This window comes from Lottia gigantea, assembly GCF_000327385.1.
Source record: "Lottia gigantea unplaced genomic scaffold LOTGIsca_54, whole genome shotgun sequence".
NCBI classification, from domain to species: domain Eukaryota; kingdom Metazoa; phylum Mollusca; class Gastropoda; family Lottiidae; genus Lottia; species Lottia gigantea.
In genome coordinates this window covers 688,858-702,896 of record NW_008709848.1, presented here as the reverse complement: position 1 = coordinate 702,896, position 14,039 = coordinate 688,858, and the positions used below count along the sequence as shown (strand labels likewise).

Below are 14,039 nucleotides of genomic sequence, written 5' to 3'. Positions count from 1 at the left end.
TAATGATACGGTTTCTAACGTCCGACGTCCAGCTTTTCAGCCACTGGCGTTTGTTCTTTTAAGGTCAACGCAGCGTGCAAAGACGGATCATTGCCAGGAAAGTTGAAATTAATAACCAACTGAGGAGAGATCTTTCAGTTAACCAACCGAGGCTTAAGGCCATGGCTTCGGTGTGTGGATAACTAGTTCAATTATCAATTTTTCGTGATATTGATTTTCCTGATTTATCTATTATGGTATCAAACTGTTCAAACTGTTACCATACCAGAACATATACCGAGATTAATACTTAACGATTATTACTTCATGAGTATTTCTACGTCATTAAATAAAATCATAAGACAAAGTGAATAGTTTTAATGATAGTAAAAAAATCACGCGCAGGAAAAAGCCACAGAGAAAGAACCACGTGTAGAAGCAAACAAACATTTTAAAAGCGTAGCAACAAAGTGTTTTTTAATCACACAGTTGCTATTAGACGTCCATTTTATCCCAAATATGGGTTCTGGAGTGTCATTTGGACACGATGTTAGGCGTCTAACAGAAGCAGGTGTTGGAACCACTTGCAAGTAGAAATCGTAGTAGTTCAGACAGCCAAATCCCTAAAAAAACAGCCACTTATTGAATAGGAATTTTAGTCTTTCCATTAGTATCTGTACAGAAGGTTATCGTTGGCTAATGATGTTTGGCTATACATTTTTTCAATGCGATTAAACTTCAAGTTCTTTTTAATGTTAAAAGTTCCCTGGCCACATCGTATAATAAATCAATCGAAGTTGTTAAAATAACAAGAAATATTGATTTCAAATATATTTTTTGTAACCAAAAAGTCCAATAAATAAAATCATTGATTGGCAAATACTTGAACTATAAAATAAATATAAAAACAAATCAATAATTTACTGAAATCATTGTGTAAAATACCGCTCGTCCTCCCTAAGAAAACCACTCTTGCATATACATTATACGTCATCGAGATATATCAAAAGAAATCAGGAACAATTAGTTTCCCATTTCATTTTATCACATTACAAATATCGCAATTTGTTAAACTATATAAGTAATTTATAATAAATAGAAGTATAAATGACTATATATTTGGCACATCGTTTATATACAAAATGTTATAAATTAAGTATGTGATAGAACATATTAAATCATACACAAAGACATTCGATTAAATCCGTGCACATTTTTTTAAAGGGACAGATTCGCCATTTTCGGGGGCTGATTTGAATCTTGAATATACGTAAATAGTTTTCAAAAATGTACGAAAATAGCACAATTCTTTCTAAAGTACCTCAAACTAGGAATTTTACTTTCTATTTCTATACATGTATATGTCTTTTCTATATATATGTCTGAGTCTCAAGAAATGAGTCGTCTTTTTAACTTTCAAACGTGGATAATAACATGGATTTGAAGAAACAAATTTCGACAGTGGACTGTGACCATTATTATTGATTAGCAAAAAGATTCCGGTTTCTGAGACTAAGGCACGATTGGTCAAACGGATGGCGAATCTGTCCCTTTACTATTGCTAGTCGATGACGTGCATACATCTCTGTCAAACTATTTTAACCTTTTTGGGACGATTTTCAATTTACTTAATATTGAAAGAATAGTTTACTTGTTCAAGTATATCAAAAAATAAAATAAATCACCGGTTTACAGTTCAAACGCTTTCATTTCTTTAGTTTCTTTATTTGTAAAATTATGTTTCAGTTGTTTCATTGATTATAACCTACTTTACTGCAGACAAACAGTTTCAATTGTTGTTTCTTGGTTATTAAATTTTTATTATAACTGACGTGACTCTATTATTCTGTTAGTTCAGATATGCACAATAGTCAATTCAGAAGATTGTAAACCTGGATCAATAGTTGAAATATTCACAGTTTCCTGCTGCATTGAATTCTCCCTCTTTTTTTTTCCAAAATCCTGAAATAAAACAAATAGACCTAAATATTCTCCAAAAAATAATTACCAGGAAAAGTTTTCAAATAGAAACAATCAATAAATTATCATTACACGTTTCATCTTTCCAATTTTATGAACATTAAGAAGCACTAAAACAAGAAAATACAACCCCGCTGAATGCTAACTTCACCAAGTCATCTTTGCTCTTTGGTTTAATAGATCCAGTAATATAAGGAAGCATAATCCAAGAAAGATCAATGCCAAAAAGATTCGCCAAAACCGATCATAGTTAGCCGTCTGGAATTGGCTTTTTCATGACTTTCTCGACCTTTTATGGTATATATCTAATCATTGTAAGAGATAATCTTAGAGTTATATAACTGAGATCCATTTTGAATGTAACAAAATATTTCTAAATCAACATTGATTAACACTAAAAGGTGGAATCCTACAAAGCATGATCTAAGACGTAAAGAAGCACTCACTAGAGATGGACAGCAGCGCAGGCTAAGGAGAAAGCTGAAAATATAATAATTATCAGAGAGAAAGAGATATATTTTATTAGATAGGCTTTATAACATAAACTTATATTATATGTCTAACTGCCAAAATCCTGATTTGAGATCTAGTAGTGTTATGAAGCATAAAATAAAACAAAATTGTAACTATTTTAAGACATTTACATTGTTATGGCAGAAAAACATGATTGATTAAGTATAAGCTACTATAATCCTTACAAAGCTTTCTTGCAGTCTCAGATTTAGCACTGATTACAAGTGACAAGCAACATGGCATTTTAGGATTTAGCATGAATATAATAATCATGTAAAATGAAAATGAATCAAAATTATTCAAAATATAATGAGTTTATTACCTCTATTTTCTTCAGAGATATTAAATGAGGATGATCTATTAGAAGCTAAAAATAAATAATTCTACCGATTAGATAATTATATAAATAGGTCTCTTAGCTAGCAGAGCTAGTAGTTATAAGGAATATTTTATCAACGTCTATATATATTAAACTAACAGTTCTGTAACAAGCACTATAAGAGTATAACAGAGGATGAGAAATTGCTATATTAGCGTTTTTCAAACAAATACCATAAAATTACAGAAGTTAAAAAAGTTTAAGTTAGTTTGATTACTCGAAGAGCAAATAATGATCCATAATGACTTGATTTATAATATTCTAATCTATAAAATAAGTTTTTTTTTTATGCCTTTACCTGTTTGTTAGCACCATTTAAAACTGGATGACCTTGACCTACACTTTTAGCAGAGTCATAAGGTCTGGGACCAAACCAACTTAATAAAACTGGTAGAAAACATAAACCATGAAATAAACCAAACAACACCACAGTTAGAAATACCTACAACAAACCACATATTGAAGAGTTAAAAAATACAGTAACATCTTCTTTGATGCCATCTTTTCAGTGAGTCTGAGTTAACTAATGTTGGAGTATATTTTGAGATGTCAGAAAAATATAGTTTTGCTCTGTGGTGGGGGGTGGTGCTGCTAGCTAAGCCCTGCCAGCCTACCGATTAAGGTTCACAATTCTTAAAAGAATCATTAGAAGCCTATAATAATAATGATATTAAATGGCAAATACTGAACAAAAAAAATCAAATTAAAATTGTTGATGTGAAGATCATTCAATAGTCCATAAGACAAATATCTCATTCAATATGTTGGAACAAAATTGGACTCATCAGTTAGGCAATTTCTCATCTTTACCACAGACACAATGCAAGTTCTCCTTTGTATATACATATTTATCAAAACCATTTCATTCTTTTGAATTCTCTAATGAATAAAACTTGTTGACTTACCCTAAAGAATAAAGCAAAACCATAACTGGAACTATTAGCCAGTAAGACAAAAGCTAACAAAGTACTAAAACCACCATTGAAAACTGCTGGTCCTATTGTCTTTAATGTGTAGGTTGATCTCTCTGCAATAAAAATGTCATCTAAAAATACCAACCATCCTTTTTACTTTTCAAAGAGACATATAGAGAAAAGAACCCAGAGAAAATAACTTCATTGTTTCACTCCTTTCTTGCCATTTTAAATGAGTAATTCTGAGATAATGAAAAGACCAATGTCATCACAATCTAGAAGTTAACAAGCTGACATTACTAGAACATAGATTTGATAGACTTACCTGATCTGGTACCAGATATCGTCATAAAGGTATGTCCAATATGTGCTGAATAATCTACAGCTAGTCCTACAGATAGAATCATCAACACAGAGCTGGCTGTATCAATAGTAACACCCCATAGTTCTAATGTGCCACCAACATCTATCTGGAAACAAGACATTATAACATAAACTTCAAGCATTTGGACAGGATGCACTTTTCAAGCTTATGTTTTGAATGAAACTAACACTTATTATATAGTGAATAAAGGACAAAACTGTTTCCAGAAGAGAACTTCTAAAGATACTAAATTTAAAAAAAAAATTGATAATAATAGTGATCAGTTATCTTGTAGCACTCCCAAAGTTTCTGGTTTAAAGTTTCAATTCTTAATACTCAGCATATGAATGTATATCAGTATACCAATATTTCCACTATAAGGAAGATAAAAGTAAGGTATTTACCAGTGTAAATATAACACAAGAGAAGACCATTAAACTGGTGTAGAAATTAGCTATCAGTATCATAGTTACTAATAATATACAGCCACCAGCTAGTCCTAAATTACGGTACAATTCATATAGCAATACCTGCAACAGAAACAAAAAATGCATTATATCATTAACTCTTTAGACTCCCAGATGATGAAACCTTAATCCAGTGAATTCACCTGAGATTGATCAGTATAGTGCACCAAAAATTCTAATCTTTAACAATAAAAACCAAATAAAATATTTAACAAATTTAACAAAAATTAAATCTTAACTAAAAATGAAAAGTCACAGACCATGTATCTAGAGCTGGAAAAAAGAGGATAGAGAAAACAGTGGGGTTTCAGTCACAGATCAAAATTTTTGATAAAATGATGCATATTGATGTCAAACTTACTTTATTAGTTTCATAAGTGAGATAGTTTCTAGAGTAGGGGAAACATTTATAGGTTGGTAAGGTATCAGAATGGTACTGTGGTAACATTTCTTCATCTACAATAGTTCGTATTGAATCCATGGCCTTGATCTGATCACTGGAGTCAATTTGTAGGGTATGTTTCATAGTAAAATAGGACGCCTGAAAAATGAGAATTGACACTCCCACAGACGTATTTATTGATGTGAAACTATGACTATTGTGAGAAAGATCCAGTGAAATAATTCCTGTTCTTTGAACAGAACATTCTCCCTTTCTGAACACCAAAGTATTTAAGACTTAGTATACTTCCCTTCATCTTTGAAGAGTTCAAACAGATGGTAATGTTTTAATATTGGAGCTTAAACCTACTTTAATTCTGACAGGTTCCCGTGTAGAATTAAACTTGATAAAACTTCTGAGATTTTTACCGGCTGATTTAATAAATTGAAAAACATGGTGATTATAGTCTGATTCTGTTGCTATGGTGATACCTGGAATATAGAGGTTGATACAGACAATAGCCAAGTGTGAGGTAGGTTGATGACTGCAACTTGACCAAAAACGGCATAGATTTTCTTGAAGCCTCTAAAGGGGGACAAGATGACAATATTCTTCAGAGGAGGTAACTCTAAAGATTATCATATTATGTTGTGGCAAGATTTAAATCTTGGAAAATTTCTCACAAAATCCCTTGGGATCCAGGTTTTAAATATCATATCAAGCCTCAAACGTGTTTTATCCAATATAACATAGACTGACCTGTAGATTGTTTATATTGTTGAAATGTTTTATACCAGCTGATTATACTACCATTCTGTATATACTGATTATCTTCTAGTAAATAATGTACAACATCCAACTGTCTCCTATATTTATAGTAATCTATATCACCTACAAAATATCAGGTAAATAAAATGGCGTTTTGCAGCCTACTTTTGGAAAACATCAAGTAAAGGATCTCTAATATCTACAAAGTTCACCATTCTGGATCTAAAACTTTAACCATCATGGATCTACAATTTTAACCACCTTAGATCTTCAAAAATGACCATCTTGGATTTACAAATTTCTCCTCAAATTCTCTATAGAATACATGATAGCAGGTCACTCTGGTGCCATCATTCTGTTACATAAATCTTTGTTTCAAAGTTAACCAATGGTACTTTATAGATTTTTAAATAAGAGGTATGACTTACCACAATAAATGGCTGTGTCCTTCCCTTCATCATTAAAATATTTCTGTTTAGCGTGAACATATTGATAGGCGTAGGAATCTGATGGAATATAGTTCGTTAAATTAAAATCTTGTTTTAATAAAATAAATCTCCATAGATTAAAACTGACGACTATAATAACTGTACAGACTACTAATATCTACAATACAGATACAAATACATCTGAAATGAAGGATTATATCTTACTTCAGAAACACTTGTTGGGGCTAATGATTCTTGGCTACACCATGTAGTGTGCCATGGTGAAAATTTGATACAGATAATCTTCTTTCAAGCCATTTATCTCATCATATTGTATTAGAAAAGATTATAGCCAGAATTTCTCTAAAATACGATAAATCACAGTTTACCTAGAAAGGATATAGATAAAACAATAGCCTACCTTAACTGGTAATTTTAGTAAAAATGGTGCAAAATATTTCTCAAAAAATAGAGGTAGAAACTGTATTTGGCTACAGGAATTGGGTGAATATAGTTTATGAGTATAACAACAGATACAGGCATTACGATTGACCTCTCTCCTCTGCTGATCTATAGTTAAACATGCCACAAAAAACGTTGACTGTAAAATAAACAGAGCGAATATTCCTAATGCTGCATAGATACAGAAAGCACTTAAAGCTGGAATGACCTGAAAACAGAAAAAAAAAACAGTAAAATAAGTTTTTGGATTTTTTTTTATCAATTTTAATTTATCTATCCGAGAACTATATATAAAATATTTGAAAAAATCTTTGTAATGTTGATCTCTGAATCCAAGCCATCCATTGCAACACTCAACAGGTGGTGATGCCTAGATTTTCCAGGGATCTTAATTTGACTAACTAAAGGATTTTTGGAAATATTTGTGGTTGGATTTTTATGAATTTCGAGTTATATGAAAAGTATGCTGTTAGCTGTCCACTGGAGATAGATAGAGTTTCAATGGCAATTTCAGGAACAGTTTTTGTTTGAATTTTGGATTGAGGAGATTAAAACTTGATTGTGGAACTTTAAGGTAAACTGAACCAACAATTACCGGTAGTGAAATATTCATGTTAGCCCATTCAAAAAAAAAACATTCTCATGACTTACTGTAGATGCCCCAATACCAAAAGCTACAATATCTGTAACAGAAGTAACAGTGACTGACACGCCAGCATGTTTTAATACAGTACCAATACGTTCTGGTAATGGAAGTCTTTTTTCAGAAGGTGATAAATTACGCATGGCTTCAACTATAACAAACATATCATCAACACCAATACCTGTAACAGAGGAACAATGATAAATTTCAAAACTTCAAGAGCTAAGACCATATGTTAAGCCACTTATTTAGAGCTTGTGTAGTTAATGATGATAGACATTGTCAAACAGTGTGTAATGAGAAAAGAGGAAAATAATAGAGGCACAGATAGATAAACTTTAAAACATTTCCAGTACTGGTACTATGTCTATACTTAAAGCTACTTTAATACACCTACTTGGGTCAATGACAATAGACAACGTCTTGACAGCAGTGTTAGTCTACTGTTTTCCAATTACTTACAATATGTCCATATGAAACTTACCTAGAAGTAAGAAAGGCATGATAGACTGTATGGGACCATAAATAATGTCTAAAGCTGTAGCCACACCATAGGCAAATAATATAGCTAACCCAACACTGGTTAATCCCAGTAGAGATACTATAATCTGTAAATTAAAATATTGAGAATAAGCTGGTCAAAACAACATTAATATCAGGTGTTGGAGAAGGGTGGATATGCCCTTTTTTGATGACACAGTCAAAGTAAAACTGCTCTTGTAGAAGCTTTGTGGTGTCACAATCTCTTATAACTCAAAAGAGATTTTAATAGGGACAAAGGAAATGTCCATCTTATTACAATACAGTAATTAAGGTAAAATCAATCCTACCTACCCTATGTTCTATCATATTGAAGTTACCAAGTGAAACCATGACAAAGAGAAAGACAATACTGAAACCAGCTGAGAGAAGTTTAATATCACTGTTAATAGCTCCATAACCTTCATCATCAAAACTACAAGAACAATAGAAATATATAGTATTCTTCAGATGTCTCGGCTCTTTCCCAAACTTTGTATTTACTACTTCTCACTCTTAAATTCACTAATGTATAACTTATTCAAGAATACAAAATTCGTAATAAAACTCTGGATGTTACAGGATGACCACTGTCACATAATTCAGAGTTATATGATCTCGACCTTAGTACAACTAACAGCTATACCTTTGTTTGCAACCCAAAGTTAGGACAACAAAGTTAACAAATCCAAAGTGCTAAAGTGAAAATAAAGCTGAAATTAGAGAAAATGTGAACAGGTTATTGATTTACCTTCTAGAAGCATAAACATAAATATTCTCAAACATCTTATCACCTTGTAGAGCCTTTTTAATAACTTGTCCTTCCCATTCTTTAGAGACAGCTCCCTGGAAAAACAAACATTAATATTCCTTTACTTGGTGAAGTCTTCATAATTCAAAAATACCTCAAAATACTGGACCTGCACTTGTTAAAATACATCTGATTACAGATTTTTATGTCCACTGTACGGCAGAGAATAAAGCAACCTTATTAAGATTAAAAAGCAAGGCTTTAGTTCTAATGGAACTTGAATACGAGCTGGCTTAACCTCACAGTGAAGATTTAACAGCTTGTTAGACTGAATGAGGATTGATGAATTATTCCATTCCACAAGATCATATACGCCATACTCTCTTGATGACTTACAGGTTTTAGAAGCCATGTTATCTGTGTAGCCTCAGCACTAATAATTCTACCATTTCTATCTCGTCTGATTTCACCACCCAGATAATTCTTAACATCCAACTCATTACCAAATACTGGGCTAGAATTAACATACACACACATTTACAATGTTTATGCTAACTCTTTTTTAGAGAGTTGTCTAAGCTGCGATACCTCTATAACCTGTATTTTAATTATCATGCTACTCAGGTTGCAAAATGGGACAAATTAGAGCAAAATGGGAAAAAATAAGAGTAAAATATCATACTCTGGACAAGAAGAGGATGAAGACAAACCTATGAGTTATATTATTAACAGTATCTAATATCTGAGTTCTGGACAATGATTTTATAGTTGACTGATCATAATTCCATATTTCTAACAAACCAGTTGTACGACATTTTGAAGATACCCTGTAAGGAAAAAGATACCAAAAAATGAGAAAAAGGAAAAAACTGAAGAACGTGACTCAGTAAGATGTAAACTATAACACAATGATAACACAATCAGAATACTCATTATTTTCATAATTGAAGCCATTTTTTGACAATTAAAGGGATTTGTTTACAAATGATGAAATTTGTTTGCAATTTTGGTAATCTGTTTACAATTGTTTGTTGACAACTGACTTGCAACTTACAATAGAAACAACATCCTCTTTAACTAATTATTGATGTACATAATTAATGAAGAAAGGTTTAAATGACCTGGAATAGATACCTACTTGTAACAAAATTTAGTAAATTCTTTTCCATTTACAGTAACATTTTCAAACTCTATTTTCAACTCCAACAGCTATATCAAATATATAATAATAATAACATTACATTAATTAACTCTGATCTTAATTAACACATTCATTGTACCACAATGCAAATGAGCTTTTCTGACCTTTGTATGTGTGAGGGTGTGTGAGGGTGTGTAGCTTAAATTTGCACCACTTGCAAACGGTATATAGATGTTGAATGGTAAATCTAAGTTTCCCATATGGACTAGAAAACCAACTGAATATAGTGTATACAATGTGTGTATTGAGAAAAATGAAGTCAATATATTCACAGCTTAGAAAAAGTATAATAGCTCTTAAATATAAATACACATTATATCATGTCCATTAAGAGTTTTTAATAGTAACATGCTAAGGTTAAGGTGTCCCCCTAATGTGGTACAGAATATATATATATTTCTTTTCCCTTCAAAGATCACTGAAAAACATTACTATTTTCACCACTATTATAGGGGAATAGTATTTAATTATAAATTTTGTTACCTAAGATATCTTCAGTTGGAGCAGCCACTGAATACATTTGTAATATAGACTACTCATTATGAATAGTTCAGTACTTACAGCATTGATAAAAGATGGCATAAGGACATCAGGATTGGTGACAACAATAGAAACATATCTGGTAGAAACAGGAAAATTCTTATCAACCCATCGTTTTTCATTTAACACCCTGGAATCACTGGGTACCCACAGTTTCTCTTGAGATTTTGTTTCTTTAAAAGTTTTTAAACCAATACCACAAGTTCCACAGATGATCAGTGAGAGAATAATGGTCAACCAGGGATAGTTACCAATAAATACACCTACACTAGAATAAAACAAGTACTTTGAGTAATGAAACAGATATAGCCATCTTAACTATTTAAGTGCCAGAACTTTTTGGCTGACAACTGGTTTGTTTACAATTAAATTCAAAGCAAGTGCTTTATTTTCAAGACTTATTCTTATTTCATTTCTACAGGGACAGAATTTCAGTTCAGTATGTGTGCGATTTACCTGTGAAATTTCTGAGAATGAAGGCTTTATGAAACATTATATTTCTATCTATAGAGTGAAGACTTCAACAACCTATAGCATCAGTGTGAAAGTAATTTTTAAGCTTGATGCAATGACAGGAAAGAATAAATACTACCACTACTGTGGTCAAGAAGTAATAGTCATATCTTGTATACTGGCTAGTCATATCTAAGGTGAAATGTAGTTTATCAGGAAAGTGTGTTGACTAAGTACAAAGTTAGTTGATTATTAAGTACACTTACTACAAGTTCAATACTCTATTCGAATTCAAACAAATAATTTGGATGTAAGCAGGTGTACTATTTAGTTGAAAATCAGCTTATTATGTACCTAAGGTACTTGCAATTCCTGAATTGGTTCACGTAGGTAATCTATTACAGTATTACAATACAAAATTATCTTGGCACATATCTTTCTTTTCTAAATATTAACAATACAATATACCATACAAGTTGCATTCATACTCACTTATAAAACGCTGTTTCTAAAGCCCAAATAATTCTATCACTGACGGTTTTTAAGCACCCCATGATATCTCCTTCTTACTGATCTGTTACAGTTACATGTTTTACTACAAACATCATATTCTCTATGTTTAGGAGAGATTCAGTCATAAAGACATTATCTTGCTGTTTGTGGACGAATTTCAAGTTAACACAAGTTGGCTCTCCAAAGATATCAATTCTCCTACTACATACAAAGATAATATCAAGTAGATTTCCACTTTAAAGCCATTGTATCCACTGATAATGAAGTTTAGTGCAAAGATAACGGTAAAATTCTCCGTTTTGTTTACTTCCGGTTTATCCAGACATTCGTCTCGTTTTACAAGTCTTAATCTTGAATCAGACTACAAATAACTTCCGTATTTGAAGTATATTTGCTTCCCCTTTCAGGTAAGTACTTATATTGCCAATATTAACCATGTCATCGATCTCCTCCGCCTATCTGTAACTTACCAATTACATTATTGAATGTAATATGGGCGAAAAGAAGATTATAAATGTCTTAAAACTTTTGGACAAGTAACGTTCAAATACGATATGTCTGATAGGACATAACAAATTGGAGTCATGAGTAAAAGTGTGTTTGGAGCATTATTAATCATATTATGGCATGTGCATTTTAAGGGAATTGATCTAAGCTAGCCCCTAACTCGCTGAGCTACCCCAATTTCAACATGCGCTTACTAGACGAGGACAATCCTCCCTGTATGTCAGTCAAGTATGAACATTGAGACAATATATAACGTGGAATTAAGAGGCTTAAAGCAATAATGCTGGCAATACGTTCCCTGGAGGACTCGGACTAGGCCTAATATGTCTGATTTTCACCGTTTAATTTACGTTTAATATATACTTATAGGTTACAAAACACAGAGTTACATAATGATAGAAAAATATGTAACTCGCTGTTCGTAGCAGCAATAAATGAACAACAGAGGGTGGACCTACTATTCACGGTGGGGGTCAGGAAAATTTTGTAATCTTGGAAGACGGAGAATGCATCTAACGCTATTTTTGCACTGAAAGAAGACTTTATTTTCAATTTTTTCTCCCCTCTAAAAACGCCACTGTCTAAACTATTGACGCATATCTATAATTATGATAGCTATTTTCTGTCTTGCTGATCTCCGTCAACAGAAACTACTAGCTTTTAAGAGACCCAGTTGTCGTTTTATAAATAAAACTGAAGCTGAAGTTTAAAACTATGATCATATTAAATATAGGAAATGTTGATAATTAAACATATCGTCGTTTGGTGATCTTGATATGTGGTCTTGGCCGGTGCCTTTTGACAATCGTAGTCCCAGCTTACTGTTACACTAAACCTCCACTTGTATCGAAGGTGACCATTTGACATTATCGTGAAATTTACGTAAATAATGATGATTTTCACCTAATGTCTTCAACTTTTCTTTTCTTTCAGTTACTAAAATATTCATCAAATCTTTTTCTTTTGTCATCATCAATTTACAATCGTTTTTAGAAACTGTAAATTCTGGAGAATATTCATTTCTGTCAATTTGAATTGATGATGTAATATTGTGCTTTTGACAGAATTCTCGTACTTCAACAAGGGCCTGTTTATAAAGAGTCAACTCAATGTAGAAATCCTTCTTTTGTTCTGCAATCTGTCTGTTTAACTTTGCATAGAAAAAATCATACAAAATGTAATCTAATTGGGACCATTTCTGATGAAGTGTTGAGTCATCCTGATGATAAGTTACATTATATTTCTGTTTATTAATTTCAATATAAAGAACCTCCTTCACCGACCAGTTTAACAACCTCCTCAATACGACCATAGACTCGTCGAACCTCTCCAACACGACCACTAGATGAAAGAAATCTCCAAGTTTGTTTAAATACTTTTTAAACAGTGAAATATCGTCGATATATGCAGCCGGATATCCAAAATCACGTGCCATAGAATTATGAGTCAATGAAAAACGGATGCTGGAATCGTACGCGGAAGTATTTGTAAGGAAGGCGTGAATGGGTGAAGAGTGGAAACTATTTGTTCGTAATTTTTGCACATACATCGATTTGAAATAGGTGAATGCAGAAACAAATTGTCTAAACGGATTACGAACAGAGGCTATGTAAATTGTGTCGTTTGGTAGATAATTCCTGAATCGTCTTGCTTTGAATATCACGTGGTTAAACAGCATTTCGAACTCATGATCTTTTGGTACTGGAAGTAGTTTCCACGACATCCGATTCTGATTCTCAAGTATATGGATTCCATTGAACGGCAGTACCACAGTTACATCGTGTTTTAATGCAAAGCGCGCAATAATGTTGTGTATTGTACCACTTCCGGTTTTATGAACTTTCAGATATCCAACATGGCGCCTTGCTTGTTGTTGAAAATATCGGGATAGCTTTAACATAATTTGCTGGTGGTAGAATGAAAGTAGAGGTTTCTGATTGGTTTTTCTGTTTCTGTCATAGTGAACTATTAACCATAAAATTATCACATTCACGGATATAATTCTGTAATTAGAATACAATCATACATTAACTAGATCGACTATACCAATTGAATTAAAACAGTGGCTTATCTAGATGAGTTGGGCCCGGGTCCCGGGGAATATTGTTTTTACCATATGCTCTCCAACAGCCCGAGACCATCTGTAAGTCAATTTAATGCCTGTTAGTCGATGATTTCTGTGGTTGGGTGCCTTCTCATCGGTGGGGGCCCAAGGACTTGGTTGAACCAGTCTCTTTAGTATTTGAGCTACTGGAAATAAAGTCACAGAATGAATA

At 32.5% G+C, this 14,039-nt stretch overlaps 2 protein-coding genes across 2 annotated transcripts; both read right to left on the bottom strand.

Moving 5' to 3' along the window:
- Nucleotides 1-1,833: 1,833 nt before the first annotated feature.
- On the bottom strand, nucleotides 1,834-11,297 carry LOTGIDRAFT_165877 (hypothetical protein; the record flags this gene model as incomplete). Its single annotated transcript, XM_009062917.1, has 20 exons — nucleotides 1,834-1,941; nucleotides 2,795-2,839; nucleotides 3,150-3,293; nucleotides 3,757-3,878; nucleotides 4,091-4,235; nucleotides 4,534-4,659; nucleotides 4,958-5,137; nucleotides 5,348-5,469; nucleotides 5,738-5,869; nucleotides 6,175-6,352; nucleotides 6,596-6,844; nucleotides 7,288-7,460; nucleotides 7,764-7,887; nucleotides 8,114-8,234; nucleotides 8,550-8,644; nucleotides 8,946-9,063; nucleotides 9,260-9,376; nucleotides 9,688-9,758; nucleotides 10,312-10,558; nucleotides 11,236-11,297. 20 exons carry the CDS (start codon nucleotides 11,295-11,297, stop codon nucleotides 1,834-1,836), a joined length of 2,679 nt encoding a protein of 892 aa, XP_009061165.1.
- Nucleotides 11,298-12,922: 1,625 nt separating this feature from the next.
- LOTGIDRAFT_84365 (hypothetical protein) lies at nucleotides 12,923-13,690 on the bottom strand (the record flags this gene model as incomplete). The annotated part of the gene is made up of 1 exon (XM_009062867.1): nucleotides 12,923-13,690. A coding segment is annotated over one exon (768 nt), but the record flags the coding sequence as incomplete, so codon positions are not given.
- Nucleotides 13,691-14,039: the final 349 nt, after the last annotated feature.